Source organism: Ranitomeya imitator, chromosome 3 (genome assembly GCF_032444005.1).
Source record: "Ranitomeya imitator isolate aRanImi1 chromosome 3, aRanImi1.pri, whole genome shotgun sequence".
Lineage (NCBI taxonomy): Eukaryota > Metazoa > Chordata > Amphibia > Anura > Dendrobatidae > Ranitomeya > Ranitomeya imitator.
This window is the reverse complement of record NC_091284.1, coordinates 774,659,664-774,676,612: the sequence shown is the minus strand read 5'-3', so window position 1 is coordinate 774,676,612 and position 16,949 is coordinate 774,659,664. Positions and strand designations below refer to the sequence as shown.

Genomic DNA, 16,949 nt, shown 5'->3' with positions numbered 1-16,949 from the left:
GGCAGGGTGCTCTCGGTAATGGTGGCAGGGTGCTCTCGGTAATGGTGGCAGGGTGCTCTCAGTAATGGTGGCAGGGTGCTCTCCGTAATGGTGGCAGGGTGCTCTCCGTAATGGTGGCAGGGTGCTCTCAGTAATGGTGGCAGGGTGCTCTCAGTAATAGTGGCAGGATGCTCTCAGTAATGGTGGCAGGGTGCTCTCAGTAATGGTGGCACGGTGCTCTCAGTAATGGTGGCAGGGTGCTCTCAGTAATGGTGGCAGGGTGCTCTCCGTAATGGTGGCAGGGTGCTCTCGGTAATGGTGGCAGGGTGCTCTCGGTAATGGTGGCAGGGTGCTCTCGGTAATGGTGGCAGGGTGCTCTCGGTAATGGTGGCAGGGTGCTCTCAGTAATGGTGGCAGGGTGCTCTCAGTAATGGTGGCAGGGTGCTCTCAGTAATAGTGGCAGGGTGCTCTCGGTAATGGTGGCAGGGTGCTCTCGGTAATGGTGGCAGGGTGCTCTCGGTAATGGTGGCAGGGTGCTCTCAGTAATGGTGGCAGGGTGCTCTCCGTAATGGTGGCAGGGTGCTCTCAGTAATGGTGGCAGGGTGCTCTCAGTAATGGTGGCAGGGTGCTCTCAGTAATAGTGGCAGGGTGCTCTCGGTAATGGTGGCAGGGTGCTCTCGGTAATGGTGGCAGGGTGCTCTCAGTAATGGTGGCAGGGTGCTCTCCGTAATGGTGGCAGGGTGCTCTCAGTAATGGTGGCAGGGTGCTCTCAGTAATGGTGGCAGGGTGCTCTCAGTAATAGTGGCAGGATGCTCTCAGTAATGGTGGCAGGGTGCTCTCGGTAATGGTGGCAGGGTGCTCTCAGTAATAGTGGCAGGATGCTCTCAGTAATGGTGGCAGGGTGCTCTCAGTAATGGTGGCAGGGTGCTCTCAGTAATGGTGGCAGCGTGCTCTCGGTAATAGCGGCAGGGTGCTCTCGGTAATGGTGGCAGGGTGCTCTCGGTAATGGTGGCAGGGTGCTCTCAGTAATGGTGGCAGGGTGCTCTCGGTAATGGTGGCAGGGTGCTCTCGGTAATGGTGGCAGGGTGCCCTCGGTAATGGTGGCAGGGTGCTCTCGGTAATGGTGGCAGGGTGCTCTCGGTAATGGTGGCAGGGTGCTCTCGGTAATGGTGGCAGGGTGCTCTCGGTAATGGTGGCAGGGTGCTCTCGGTAATGGTGGCAGGGTGCTCTCGGTAATGGTGGCAGGGTGCTCTCGGTAATGGTGGCAGGGTGCTCTCGGTAATGGTGGCAGGGTGCTCTCGGTAATGGTGGCAGGGTGCTCTCGGTAATGGTGGCAGGGTGCTCTCGGTAATGTCATTTTGTGACTAGTTGGAGACCATTGTTCTATATACTAAAAAGTTATATTCATACCTGCGTTGAATACATGTTGGGTCACCAAGGGCTCCCGCCAACTTCTCTCTGTCCCGGCCTTTTGCTCTTTGCGTATAGATTTGTTTTTCCATCTTTGTTTGGGAATAATATAGTTAGAGTTAATCTAACCGCTCACCTCTGGGGTTGGGGATGTGGCATGTGAGAGCGGCAGGTAGCTTGTACTTCTCCTACTCTATTTGTCCATCTCTACTGATTAGGATGGGTACACAGCACCTTTCATTCACGCACGTCAGCCGGCAGAAGTCTGTCCATGTGAGGTCACTGGTCCCGCTCACCTCACCGCATCAGAAGTGAGCGGAGCCAGATTACCCCTTTAATTGCCTATATCCATGCTCGTATAAATAAATTGTAATCTGGCACCCGGTGGCAGCGACATGACGGGAAAAAAGTTAACTCCACCGTTTGCCCTGCAGAACTATTCAGCCGTTTACCCGATTGGTAAGGAGTATTGTAGTTTTCATCCAACCACATCACGTGTGACATCTTCTAGATCTGCTAGGTTCGGACTTCTAAACCCTCCACTGATCATCCAGAGAGGACATTATTGTCCCTCCTGTCTCAATGGTACACAGGGAAAAAAAAATTGGAGTGATGGCCGAGCACGGGCACTGCAGCCTTAGACATGAACCGGGGGGTTGGCCAGTGAAGATGCGTGATCGCCTCTCCATTCATTGTCTAGGTGATGATTTATAGATGGGGGTCCTATCTCTGTGGCCTGCACTGATTTATAGATGGGGGTCCTATCTCTGTGGCCTGCACTGATTTATAGATGGGGGTCCTATCTCTGACCTGCACTGATTTATAGATGGGGGGTCCTATCTCTGTGACCACTGATTTATAGATGGGGGTCCTATCTCTGTGGCCTGCACTGATTTATAGATGGGGGTCCTATCTCTGTGGCCTGCACTGATTTATAGATGGGGGTCCTATCTCTGTGGCCTGCACTGATTTATAGATGGGGGTCCTATCTCTGTGACCTGCACTGATTTATAGATGGGGGGTCCTATCTCTGTGGCCTGCACTGATTTATAGATGGGGGGTCCTATCTCTGTGACCTGCACTGATTTATAGATGGGGGGGTCCTATCTCTGTGGCCTGCACTGATTTATGGATGGGGGTCCTATCTCTGTGACCACTGATTTATAGATGGGGGTCCTATCTCTGTGACCGGCACTGATTTATAGATGGGGGTCCTATCTCTATGACCTGCACTGATTTATAGATGGGGGTCCTATCTCTGTGACCGGCACTGATTTATAGATGGGGGTCCTATCTCTGTGACCGGCACTGATTTATAGATGGGGGTCCTATCTCTGTGACCGGCACTGATTTATAGATGGGGGTCCTATCTCTGTGACCGGCACGGATTTATAGATGGGGGTCCTATCTCTGTGACCTGCACTGATTTATAGATGGGGGGTCCTATCTCTGTGACCTGCACTGATTTATAGATGGGGGTCCTATCTCTGTGACCTGCACTGATTTATAGATGGGGGTCCTATCTCTGTGACCGGCACTGATTTATAGATGGGGGTCCTATCTCTGTGACCGGCACTGATTTATAGATGGGGGTCCTATCTCTGTGACCGGCACTGATTTATAGATGGGGGTCCTATCTCTATGACCTGCACTGATTTATAGATGGGGGGTCCTATCTCTATGACCTGCACTGATTTATAGATGGGGGTCCTATCTCTGTGACCTGCACTGATTTATAGATGGGGGGTCCTATCTCTGTGGCCTGCACTGATTTATAGATGGGGGGTCCTATCTCTGTGACCTGCACTGATTTATAGATGGGGGGGTCCTATCTCTGTGGCCTGCACTGATTTATGGATGGGGGTCCTATCTCTGTGACCACTGATTTATAGATGGGGGTCCTATCTCTGTGACCGGCACTGATTTATAGATGGGGGGTCCTATCTCTGTGGCCTGCACTGATTTATAGATGGGGGTCCTATCTCTGTGACTGGCACTGATTTATAGATGGGGGTCCTATCTCTGTGGCCTGCACTGATTTATAGATGGGGGTCCTATCTCTGTGACCTGCACTGATTTATAGATGGGGGGTCCTATCTCTGTGGCCTGCACTGATTTATAGATGGGGGGTCCTATCTCTGTGACCTGCACTGATTTATAGATGGGGGGGTCCTATCTCTGTGACCACTGATTTATAGATGGGGGTCCTATCTCTGTGACCGGCACTGATTTATAGATGGGGGTCCTATCTCTGTGACCTGCACTGATTTATAGATGGGGGGTCCTATCTCTGTGACCGGCACTGATTTATAGATGGGGGTCCTATCTCTGTGACCGGCACTGATTTATAGATGGGGGTCCTATCTCTGTGACCTGCACTGATTTATAGATGGGGGGTCCTATCTCTGTGACCGGCACTGATTTATAGATGGGGGTCCTATCTCTGTGACCGGCACTGATTTATAGATGGGGGTCCTATCTCTATGACCTGCACTGATTTATGGATGGGGGTCCTATCTCTATGACCTGCACTGATTTATAGATGGGGGGTCCTATCTCTGTGACCACTGATTTATAGATGGGGGTCCTATCTCTATGACCTGCACTGATTTATATATGGGGGGTCCTATCTCTGTGACCTGCACTGATTTATAGATGGGGGTCCTATCTCTGTGACCTGCGGCAGTGAGCACCGCTCTCTTTACCATATATACTTGAGTATTAGCCGACCCCCCCTAATTTTGCCACAAAAAACTGGGAAAACTTAATGACTCGAGTATAAGCCTAGGGTGGAAAATGCAGCAGCTACTGGTAAATTTCAAAAGTAAAAATAGATACCAATAAAAGTAAAATTAATTGAGACATCAGTAGGTTACGTGTTTTTGAATATCCATATTGAATCAGGAGCCCCATATAATGCTCCATACAGTTCATTATTGCCCCATAAGATGCTCCATATAAAGCTGTGCCATATATAATGCTGCTGCTGCAATAAAAAAAAAACAAAATTACATACTCGCCTCTCCTTGCTTGCTGCCCACTGCTCCTCAGCGTCCCGTCTCTCCGCACTGACTGTTCAGGCAGAGGGCGGCGCGCACACTAATAGGTCATCGCGCCCTCTGACCTGAACAGTCACTGCAAGAGAACGAGAAGACGGAGCGGTGCCTGGCGGGTGTAACACGGACAGGTGACTATGAAATACTCACCTGCTCTGGCGGGGTCCCTGGCAGCTTTTCCCGGACAGATGGTCTCAGGGAGCCGGCAGCTTCTTCCTCTGTTCAGCGGTCACATGGTACAGCTCATTACAGGAATGAATATACGGCTCCATCCCTATGGGAGTGGATTCCATATTCATTACTTTAATGAGCGGTACCATGTGGAAGATGATGCCGGCTCCCGGAGACATGGGACAGGCAAGGGACCGCGTCAGGGGCGCCAGGAGCAGGTGAGTATATGACAGTCCTCTCTCCCCCTCACCCGCCGCCGACCATGCCTCGAGTATAAGCCGAGAGGGGCACTTTCAGCCCAAAAATTTGGGCTGAAAATCTCGGTTTATACTCGAGTATTTATACGGTATTTGTGGTTATGGCCGCTGCTCTGGATATTTTGTGCCTCCTCGATACTTTCAGCTGGTGATGACTTCTTGTCTTCCACCGTCCTCCTCACCATCTACATATGTATCCTGAGCCGGCACAATCGCCGCTTTGTATTATTCAGAGACAATGTGAATCTTTTGTTACATGTTTTATATATTTCCTTTTTCCCCTCCTTTAGATTTCCCGGCAGTGAACTGGGTTCTGCAGCTGGACTGTCCGGAGGATGCGAACACTTACATCCACAGAGTTGGGCGAACGGCACGGTAGGTCTGGCTTGATAACTTTAATGACTATGGTCTGATTTAAATCTAGAGCAGCTTTTACGAATTTTCAGGCTTCAGAGCTGAAATCGCCCAACCCGTTTGCTTAAAAATGTCTTCTGTTGATTTACATTCTGGGAAGCTTATAGTGTTCTGGACTGCACATAAACACATTAAAGAGGTATTACCTTCTCCAGTATGTAGTACGTGCAATAATCATATTAGCAAATACCTCCAATTAGAAATGTAATGTATTTCTTCTGATTAGCTATGTCGCTTACCCCATGTGCAGTGTAATGCTGTAGGTATCCATGGTTATGACCACTCGCATAGTAACAGTTACTGGTTGTAACCATGGATACCTAAGCTACTGCAATGCCCTGCACATGGGGTAAGCGACAGTGAATCATAAGAACTATATTACATTTCTAATTGGATGTATTTACTAAACTACATATTGGGGTAGGATGTTTGAGATGGAAATACACCTTAAGGAGCAAGTGATTTTGTTTTTTCTCCCCCAAGAATTATAACTCTTAAAATTTTTTCCCTCAGTACAGCCATATGAAGGCTTCTGTGTTTTACTTTTTTCCAACTTCGTTGCCGTTTTGAATTGTCTAATTATTGTTGCAGTGCGGTGTACTGAGGAACGGGGAGGAATCAAGTTTAGATAAAATAATGGGAATTATGTAATGTGATTCAAAGATTTTCTTTTATAGTGTACACAGCATGGTGAAAATAACCTGGAAACTTGGTTCTCCAGGTCGGCACGGGATGATTACGGCGATATGACAATATTTTACTGCATAATTATTTATTTTGCTCACTTATATAGCGCCATTGATTCCGCAGCACTTTACAGACTTGTAATGTTTTGCCTTATGAGAATTCTTGTAAGTAAGATGGTAGATCCTGATTGTGTGGACGCGGACTCTCGCCTCCATACTGTGAGGTAGTTGAGGAGCACCCCGTTGTGATTGGTGACATCTCCCCTCTTCGGAGGTTACGGATGTGTCCCCAAAAACAGTGTGTGTGACTGAGGGAGCTGGATCACATTTTAATGGCTGTGGCTAATGAGACTTCAATGAAAGTTTCATGGACCGCAAGAGTATTTAATTGTCCGCCATAAAACCTTTAATTAATGATGAGCACTAATTGGGAATCTGCGTTATCTGCCGTCATTACAGCCGGTGTAATGTGTCCTCGGTGTGTGGTGCTGGAGTGCGGCCAGGTCCCATCACCAGGCTCCACGCTGAATAAACGTGCCGGTGTCTCCCGTTCTCCGCCACCTCTGTGTACCGGCAGATTACATTTATGTCAGATGTTTTTATTTTGGTGCTTGGTGACCTGGATTATGATGAAAATGAGCCTTATTGTGGGTCAGATACGCAGTGGATGAGACTTTGCAGCTGAAATTGAGCGGCACCATGGGTTTGACATCCGTAGCTCGACAGTGCCAGGTACAGGACCCCAAACATACCAAAAGAACTGGCGCACAGCTATAAACTATATACATAAAAGGGGGGTGCAAGTAGCAGCATAGTAAATGACAAAAAGCGAGAAGAAAGACGCTGCTACAAAAATTGCACACCACCCGGTATATGAACATGCAAAAAACACTTTATTGGCATAGACAATAAAAACAATTAAAAACATAGAACCACTGTAAACCACCTGGACATAAATACATGTGTATATACATAGCAATAATTATACAGCCTATCAATATGTCCATAGGGAATATACACCCTATATGGACCTGTATGCTGGTAAACACCTACCTAATGGCTCATGAGGACTCTGAATACAAGCCTATTATAAAAGGGATATATATCCCGCAGAACCCACAGGCAAGTGTGTCAAATAATGACCACCCACCTGCCCATATGAAGGGAAAAAAAAAAAAAAAAAAAAAGAGCCTAAGCAGTGAGGGCAAGATATCCCCAACCCAAACCTGTACCAACCTATGTCCGATAAGCTGAGGTGTCCAGGGGGAGAGACAGTGGACCCTAACCCCACGCGTATCGCCTCCTTAATGAGGCTTCGTCAGGGGCTCTTTTTTTTTTTTTTTTTTTTTCCCTTCATATGGGCAGGTGGGTGGTCATTATTTGACACACTTGCCTGTGGGTTCTGCGGGATATATATCCCTTTTATAATAGGCTTGTATTCAGAGTCCTCATGAGCCATTAGGTAGGTGTTTACCAGCATACAGGTCCATATAGGGTGTATATTCCCTATGGACATATTGATAGGCTGTATAATTATTGCTATGTATATACACATGTATTTATGTCCAGGTGGTTTACAGTGGTTCTATGTTTTTAATTGTTTTTATTGTCTATGCCAATAAAGTGTTTTTTGCATGTTCATATACCGGGTGGTGTGCAATTTTTGTAGCAGCGTCTTTCTTCTCGCTTTTTGTCAGGTACAGGACCCCAACGATGGTACTGGATAAAGGATGCCCAGTGCCTGTTTGCAAACTGCAATAGCGCCGCCATATTCCACAGAGCTTTACATTCATCATCACTGTCCACATTGGGGCTCACAATCTCGATTCCCTATCAGTATGGTCTTTGGAGGGTGGAAGGAAACTGGAGACCCTGGAAGAAGCCCAGCAAACACGGAGAGAACAAAATCCTTGCAGTTCTTGGTGGGATTTGAACCCAGGACCACAGTGCTGCAAGGCAGCAGTGCTAACCACTGAGCCACCGTATTGCCCCAGGTGACTTACCATGGATTTGCAAGTTTCTCTTTAGTAGTAATATTTCAATTGGTCATCCCCCATTCTCAAGACTACTCTCAGGGAATCATTGAAGGGCGATGTTTAGCAGGGCTTCGGAGTCGTGGAGTCGGATCTGAGGAGTCTGGGGTTTGGCTTACCGGCTCCACAGCCCTGATGTTTCATATGGGGCTCCATATAACCTGGGACCAGACCTTTATCTAATGTGTATGGGGGGGCCTCGTCATTCTTCCCAGGAAAATTACAGGGTCCATTTTTGATTACATTTCCAGCTTTAAAAAAAAAAAATTGCAGTTACTGGTGCACAACATAATCTGCAACATCTTAAACGTCAAACCTCCCCTTTAAAAAAATATAAATTTAAAAAAAATATATATTTGCAGACGTCTGAGCCACATGTAGCCCAACACATTTACTATAATTTTACATTCTAAAGTGGCGTAGAGTACAGTGAAAATGACCTCCATTTGCTCTGAAAGCGACGCACTAGATTTATTAGATGATGTGCACTTCAGTAACATGGCGCATTTTACGCCAGCGAGCTTTTCATTAAGACCGGTCTTGGTACAAGTCTCCTTATGTCCAAGGGGAGCAGGTTGTGGCATCTAGAATTCCAACTCCCGATTTGTCCCGAGATAAAGCCCTGCCAGCGACACTGGTGGATGTGGTGAGTGGAGTTTTCCAACCCCTGATTTGCTTTGTTTCCCCCGAGATAAAGCGCTGCCAGCGACACCGGTGGATGTGGTGAGTGGAGTTTTCCAACCCCTGATTTGCTTTGTTTCCCCCGAGATAAAGCGCTGCCAGCGACACCGGTGGATGTGGTGAGTGGAGTTTTCCAACCCCTGATTTGCTTTGTTTCCCCCGAGATAAAGCGCTGCCAGCGACACTGGTGGATGTGGTGAGTAGAGTTTTCCAACCCCCCGATTTGTTTTGTTCCCCTGAGATAAAGCCCTGCCAGTGACACCGGTGGATGTGAGTAGAGTTGAGTGAATTTTTCAAAATTCGTCTCCGATTGTGATCGGCACCGAATATTGTTTTTGCAATAATTGCCGAACGTCATTGGAGTCAATGGGAGTAGAAATGAACGAATAGGTTTGGAGCCGATCATCAAACATAAATTCGGCACGAATGTGGTACCAGTATGGCACAAATATGGCAAATTCAGATTCGGCGACCCATTCCGAACTTTTTCGCTCAACTCTAGTGGAGACAAGAGCAAGAACTGTCTGCAGAGCAAGCGTGTGGCTGACCGCCGTCAGGTGTAGCGTATTCCTTATGGCCCCCGCTCTGATAGAAGCGAAGCGGTCATTTGTTGGAGCTATAATAAGCCCATATACAGTAAGCTCATATAGGCCTGTTAGTAAGATAAGTTAGATTAAATCTGACTATCAGGGCTTCAAGCTACAAAAAAAAAAATGACTTGGATGCCTTTTGGCTGAAATAAAAATCGAAAGTTTAAACAATATATTATTGCCTATTACTAACCTCAAGGATGAAGTACGCCACCTGACTGCAAGGTGAAAAGTGAAGGATCTTCACATTGGCTTTTAAAAGGGTTTTCCAGGACTCCATAGCCGATCAATATCAGATTGGTGAGCAGCCAGCTCCCAGAAACGGTCAGGTAGAATGCCGCCACGTCCCGCTGTCTACCAGGCTTTGTTTGGCTGTGCTCAATACAGGAGCCAGGGCTGTGGAGTCGGCAAGCCAAACCTCTGACTCCAACTCAGACTCCTCAATTTCCATGACTCCACCAAAATGGACTCCGACTCCATGACTCCGACTCCACAGCCCTGCCAGGCCTGTGCAGTTGGTCAGCCAAACCTCCGACTCCTCAATTTCTATGACACCAACTCTGACTCCACCAAAATGGACTCCGACCCAACGACTCCTACTCCACAGCCCTCTTAGGGCTGTGGAGTCGGTCAGCCAAACCTCCAACGCCGACTCCTCAATTTCCATGACTCCGACTCCACCACAGCCCTGACAAGAGCACAGTTCATTTTGATACTCATGGCCTATCCTCAATTTCTAAGACCTGGAAGACCCCTTTTGTAAAATCTTCTTGATTTGTTAGCAGCTCAAATGCAGATCTATGTATTTCCACGGTAACAGACTACAAACGAACCCTGTGCAGTCAGATATTTGTTTTTCCATTCGTCTTTAGCGAACGTACATTTAGTAGTTAGCAGAAAATTAGGGGATGGATGGTAAATGCTTTGTCTATTCACATGCACCCAGCTTTCCTAAAATCCTGAGCGATAAGATTTCCTTATTAATCCTTACACGAGGGGAGTGAGGTTTCAGATTGTTTTTCTTCCCTCTCCGTTTGCATTAACATAGAAAAGATGGCCGTAGGCGTCCAATGTCTTTCATCCCCTCCGTCGTGTCACAAGAGGGCAGTATGAGCTAAACTTGTACGCTTTATTCTAATTTTGTCGTCTGGATGGAAGAAGCTGCTGTCAGTGTAACATTTCTGTTGGCGGCTGCGGCACAAGAGAGACGACGTTGGTCGTATCAGATGCGCTCACGTAGAATACAAGGAAGCTGGGTATATAATCAGCACCCGGAGATTATAACGCCAGACCTCCGGGCCTGCTGCCTGTTTATGTTTATTCTTTATTTTGTTTTCTTGTAACTTGGTTTATGTCGTTCGCCCATATTATGTTATAATTAGTGATGAGTGAACGTGCTTGGATAAGGTGTTTCCGCCATGCTCGGGTGCTAACAGGTGTCTCATGGCTGTTTGACAGCAGCAACACATGCGGTGATTGCCTAACAAACAGGATATCCCTACATGCGTGGAGGCTGTCGAACAGCCGTGAGACTTGCAGCCGCAGGGACTCGAACATGTTATTCGAGCACGCCGGAGACACTCTGCTAGTACCCGAGCACGGCGGAAACGCCTTATCTGAGCACGTTCGCTCATCACTAACTATAACGACCATACTAAGAAGCAGGAATCTATTTAGTTGCGCTGCTCGTATCATAATCTAAAATTTTGCAGCTGATCCACAACTCTCTGTGGTGCTAAGAAAATACCAGGGTGATGGCAGAGGAAAGGATCAAAGGAACATCCCATACATGTCACGAGCAGCAAATCTTTATTCCATCACATTAAAAACAAGCGCATGTAGAAGCGTCCACCGAGAAAAGACTGAAATCAGCAGGTTCTTGCTCAAAGCGCATGAACCTGGTCATGTAGCTATATATGCCATGATGTTTTGCACTGATGTTTTTTATTTTTTATTTTTTGCTCTTTTATATGTATCTTCATGTAATAAAGATGGTGTATGCAGCCCACAAAAGACTCCAATGGTTGGGACTGACTTACTAGAACTAACCAGTAGTCAGTAGAAATAGAGACCGGAAAGTATTAAAATGCGCACATTATAAAAGTGCCTAAGGGCCGTATAAATCCGACCGGCCGGCGGCTCTCCCACCCAGAGTGTGACAGCTGCAAAAAAGAAGTATATGAAGCTGTCACGATCTGGTCAGAAGAGCCACCGGCCAGTCCATGCACTGCGGTCCGATATATATACGGACGTCTGAATGTGCCCTAAAGATGTTTGATAAAACTTCTTCTAATTTTGCCCCATTGGCTTATTTTTGTGGTTAAATTTGGTGTGAACTTCTGGACAAATTTCGGTGTCATTTTGACACATGGCATCATAATTTAGACTACGGGTCTTATAAATAGAATGCATTTAAGGGCGCCGAGAGGATAATATCAGTGCACGGACCGGCCCGGCACCTCTCCTAACCTGTGCGTGACGGCGTGATGCATTTCTGTGCAGCCGTCACGCTCAGGTCAGTCCGAGGATTGCAATATGATCCTCACACGCGAAGTGCGTCCGTCTGTCTGCGCCCATCAGCACATAATGCAGTGCAAGGCACAGAAGACTTTGTTCTTGGGTGCAAATTAAGCCACAATTCTCCTTCAGCTTAGTAAATGAGCAAATCTTTTTGTTGCTGCAATGCATTTTAACCCCTTAACGACTGCCGGTACGCCTTTTAACGGCAGCAGTTATGGGTAGTTATTCCTCAGCTCCGCTTTTTAACAGCAGTGAGAAATAAGTGTATAGCGCCCCCCAGCGTCTCAATTTGTCTGTTTTTTTTTTTTACTACCGGGGTTGGGCTAAAGTTGGGATTGGGGTCAGAGTTGGAGTTCGAACTGGGGGTTCCACTGTTTAGGTACAACAGGGGGTCTCCAAACGTGATATGGCGCCGCTATTAATTTCAGCCAATTTTCAAAAAGTCAAATGGTGGTCCCTTCTGAGCCCTGCCATGCACCCAAACAGTGGTTTTCCCCCACCTACGGGGTATCCTCGTACTAAAGAGAAATTGCACAACAAATTTTGGGGTCCATTTTCTCCTGATACCCTTGTGAAAATAAAATAAAAATGGTTCCAAAAATGTTTTGTGAAAAAAAAAAAAAAAAAAAAAAAAATAAAGCGTTCATTTTTTTCCCTTCCACATTGCTTTAGTACTCGTGAAGTACCTAAAGGGTTAATAAACTTTTTGAATGTGGTTTCACGCACCGTGAGGGGTGCAGTTATTAGAATGTTGTTGCTTTTGGGTATTTTCTGTTATATTGACCCCCCCAAACTCACTTCAAATGTGAGGTGGACCCTTAAAAAAAAAAAAAAAAAAAATGGTTTTGTAAATTTTGTTGGAAAAATGAGAAATCGATGGCCAACTTTTAACCCTTATAACTTCCTAACAAAAAAAAAAATGGTTTCCAAAATTGTGCTGATGTAAAGTAGACATGTGGGCAATGTTATTTATTAACTACTGTATTTATTGCCTGCACAGAGCAGGACGTGCTTGTAAGACATTATCCCCAGATTTATACCTGCCTACACCGCCTGCTCTGCAGACCTCCTCTTATATGTAAAGGTCCTTATTTAGCCACTGAGAGAATATTTGTTTCATAAATATGGCGTTATCATAGGATGATGGGGGTTGTCTGCTCTCCGTGCTACTACATGTTGCCTGTTACTGGCTACAATGTGCTTTATCCGCTGTCACTGCCGCAGGCGATGGCATGTAGCATCTTGTCCCAAGGAGACAGGTAAATGATACTTGGGGGTGCAGGGAGCCTGTCGATGGCCGGGGTGACGCTCCTAATTACGGGAGAAATTCGTCACATGGAAGAATAGTGATAAAGATGTGGAAGTCTCCCCGTTCACCTGTGAATCGCTCCTTGTGGAGTAAAACCCCTTTTTTCATTTATTATAGAGTAGTTGCCATCAGAAACGTCCGTAATGTTTAAATCATATTTTTGCACTATAAGTGGTTTTTCATGTATTTATTACCCCATAGCACGATCTTTATTAAAAGGAAAATTGGAAATCTTGCAATTTTTACACTGGCAACTGGGGCTTTTATACTTAACCTCCCCCTTTTTTAAAAAAAAAATATGAAACCTGCACATTAGCCAGAATAGTTGGCTCTCAACCTTCTCTTCTTTTTTGAAGCATCTAATGAGTGTGTGCAAAGGTCATTGTGAAGGAAGGAGGAGCAGGTCAGCTGTGACATCAGCCTGTGTGATCAGACATGTATAGAGGGGTCACCCGTCTCCTGCCTTTATTTTTCATACAAATTAGCCAATTCACATTTCCACTCCTTGTTTATATCCTCACCAATTTACATCCTCACTAGTGATGAGTGAATGTGCTGGGATAGGGGACTATCAGAGTATGCTCTGGTGCTAAACGAGTGTCTTCTGCGTGCTCGAACAATAAGTATGTGTGTGCACATATATATACCGTGTGTGTGTGTGTGTGTATATATGTATATGTATATATATATATATATATATATATATATATATATATATATATATATATATATATATATATATATATATATATATATATATATATATATATATATATATATATTATACATTTTTCTGTATTTTTGCAGCATTTTTTTCATACCCATTGACTTCAATGAAGTCAGTAAAAAAAGCTACAAACTGCAGGTCTAAAAATGATTGTGTATTTGGGTTGTGTTTTTAGACAGCAGTGAATGCGATATACATAGAAGGTAATAACCTATTTGCCTCCATGTCAATATGAGGGTATGTGCACACATTCAGGTTTTTTCGCGTTTTTTTTCGCGATAAAACCGCATTAGAAACCGCAGACATATGCATCCTATCATTTAGAATGCATTCTGCAATTTTTGTGCACCTGATGCGTTTTTCTTTCCGCGAAAAAAACGCATTGCGGTAAAAAAAAGCAGCATGTTAATTAATTTTGCGGATTTTCTGCGTTTTCCCACTATTCTATGCATTTGGGAAAAAACGCACAAAAAAATTCACCAAAAACGCATGAAAAAACGCGAAAAAAAACCACATGCGGCTTTGTGGCAGAAATGTCCGTTTTTTGTCATGAAATCCTGACATGTGCACATGTACCCTGAGAGTGGAGTCCCCCCCCCCCGGGCGTCCCTGGGGCACATTCTTATGGTAACTAGTCTGCATTGTTTACAGCTGTATTATATTAAACCTATTATCATGGTTGTTTGGTTGTTTTTTGATTTTGCACCTAGGTCGACTCATTTGTTTGCACTGCTCTTCCTTTGTGAGACTCCCATACTGTCACACTTTTTATAGCTTTACTTGCATATACCCGGTTTACTTTTTTTTTTTATATCCATGGTATATCTATTTACTCTATGCATCGCACTACTGTAATTGTTACGTATAGTCTGTGTGTATATCTATCCATCTTCTATTTACAACCAATGTGGTTTGATTCAGAGGCCTTCAGGTATACAGTATATTTGGATGGTATTCTGTAAATTGTTGTTACCATTGACAACAATGTTTTAATATTGTGCTCTGGGTCTGACATCAACCCCAAGCCCCATTACCCCGATTGCCAACGCACCCGGGGATCGCCTCGGCTCATCCGGAAGTGCCAGATTCGGAGCATTTCATGTGACGCGACACTTCTGGGGCGGCTGCAGACTTGTATTTTTAGGCTGGGAAGGGATCACAAACCAGGGCCCTTCCCAGCTTGATAATCTCGCCTCTCCGCTGTCTGCTTTACCTTTGCTGGTTACAAAAATTGAAGGGATCCCACATCATTTTTTATTACATTCATTTATTTAATCATGAAAAGCTGTCCAATAAGATCCACAGGGTGCAATTTTATAATATGTTAGTTTTTTTAATATAATTATGTTTTATGTCTGTAGGTCTATATCTATCTATTTCTATAGCAATCATTGCTGTCCAAAAACCACTAGAAAAACACAGGTGAAAAAAAACCGTGCGTTTTTGCTGGCAAGAGATGCAGCTATGGTGCAGACATTTCTGCATCCAAATACTCAACGTGTGCACATAGCCGTAATCATCCATGCGCGATTTTCCATACCTGATTAATTATACACTAGCTATTGAACCCGTTCTACGCCCGGGTGGCGAGCATTTATATTGGTATATGGTCTCCATCCTGGTATGCGCTGCTCCATCCTGCGTCCCCATCCTGTCATGCGCTGCTCCATCCTGCGTCCCCATCCTGTCATGTGCTGCTCCATCCTGCGTCCCCATCCTGTCATGTGCTGCTCCATCCTGCGTCCCCATCCTGTCATGCGCTGCTCCCATCCTGCGTCCCCATCCTGTCATGTGCTGCTCCATCCTGCGTCCCCATCCTGTCATGCGCTGCTCCCCTCCTGCGTCCCCATCCTGTGATGCGCTGCTCCCATCCTGTGATGCGCTGCTCCCATCCTGTGATGCGCTGCTCCCATCCTGCGTCCCCATCCTGTCATGTGCTGCTCCATCCTGCGTTCCCATCCTGTCATGTGCTGCTCCATCCTGCGTCCCCATCCTGTCATGCGCTGCTCCATCCTGCGTCCTCATCCTGTCATGCGCTGCTCCCATCCTGCGTCCCCATCCTGTCATGCGCTGCTCCATCCTGCGTCCCCATCCTTATGTGCTGCTCCATCCTGCGTCCCCATCCTTATGTGCTGCTGCATCCTGCGTCCCCATCCTTATGTGCTGCTGCATCCTGCGTCCCCATCCTTATGTGCTGCTGCATCCTGCGTCCCCATCCTTATGTGCTGCTCCATCCTGCGTCCCCATCCTTATGTGCTGCTGCATCCTGCGTCCCCATCCTTATGTGCTGCTCCATCCTGCGTCCCCATCCTGTCATGCGCTGCTCCATCCTGCGTCCCCATCCTTATGTGCTGCTCCATCCTGCGTCCCCATCCTTATGTGCTGCTCCCATCCTGCGTCCCCATCCTTATGTGCTGCTCCATCCTGCGTCCCCATCCTTATGTGCTGCTCCATCCTGCGTCCCCATCCTTATGTGCTGCTGCATCCTGCGTCCCCATCCTTATGTGCTGCTGCATCCTGCGTCCCCATCCTTATGTGCTGCTCCATCCTGCGTCCCCATCCTTATGTGCTGCTCCATCCTGCGTCCCCATCCTTATGTGCTGCGGCATCCTGCGTCCCCATCCTTATGTGCTGCTGCATCCTGCGTCCCCATCCTTATGTGCTGCTCCATCCTGCGTCCCCATCCTTATGTGCTGCTCCATCCTGCGTCCCCATCCTTATGTGCTGCTCCATCCTGCGTCCCCATCCTTATGTGCTGCTCCATCCTGCGTCCCCATCCTTATGCGCTGCTCCATCCTGCGTCCCCATCCTTATGTGCTGCTCCATCCTTATGCGCTGCTCCATCCTGCGTCCCCATCCTTATGCGCTGCGGCATCCTGCGTCCCCATCCTTATGCGCTGCTCCATCCTGCGTCCCCATCCTTATGTGCTGCTCCATCCTGCGTCCCCATCCTTATGTGCTGCGGCATCCTGCGTCCCCATCCTTATGTGCTGCTCCATCCTGCGTCCCCATCCTTATGTGCTGCTCCATCCTGCGTCCCCATCCTTATGTGCTGCTCCATCCTGCGTCCCCATCCTTATGTGCTGCTCCATCCTGCGTCCCCATTCTTATGTGCT

The 16,949-nt window shown here is 46.6% G+C and overlaps 1 protein-coding gene across 1 annotated transcript in view; it reads left to right on the top strand.

Moving 5' to 3' along the window:
* DDX10 (DEAD-box helicase 10) overlaps window positions 1-16,949 on the top strand; it is a 240,953-nt gene that overhangs the window by 26,504 nt on the left and 197,500 nt on the right. The window contains exon 9 of the mRNA XM_069759078.1: window positions 5,164-5,248. Coding sequence (XP_069615179.1) covers window positions 5,164-5,248 — 85 coding nt within the window. The remainder of the gene's footprint in view (window positions 1-5,163; window positions 5,249-16,949) is intronic.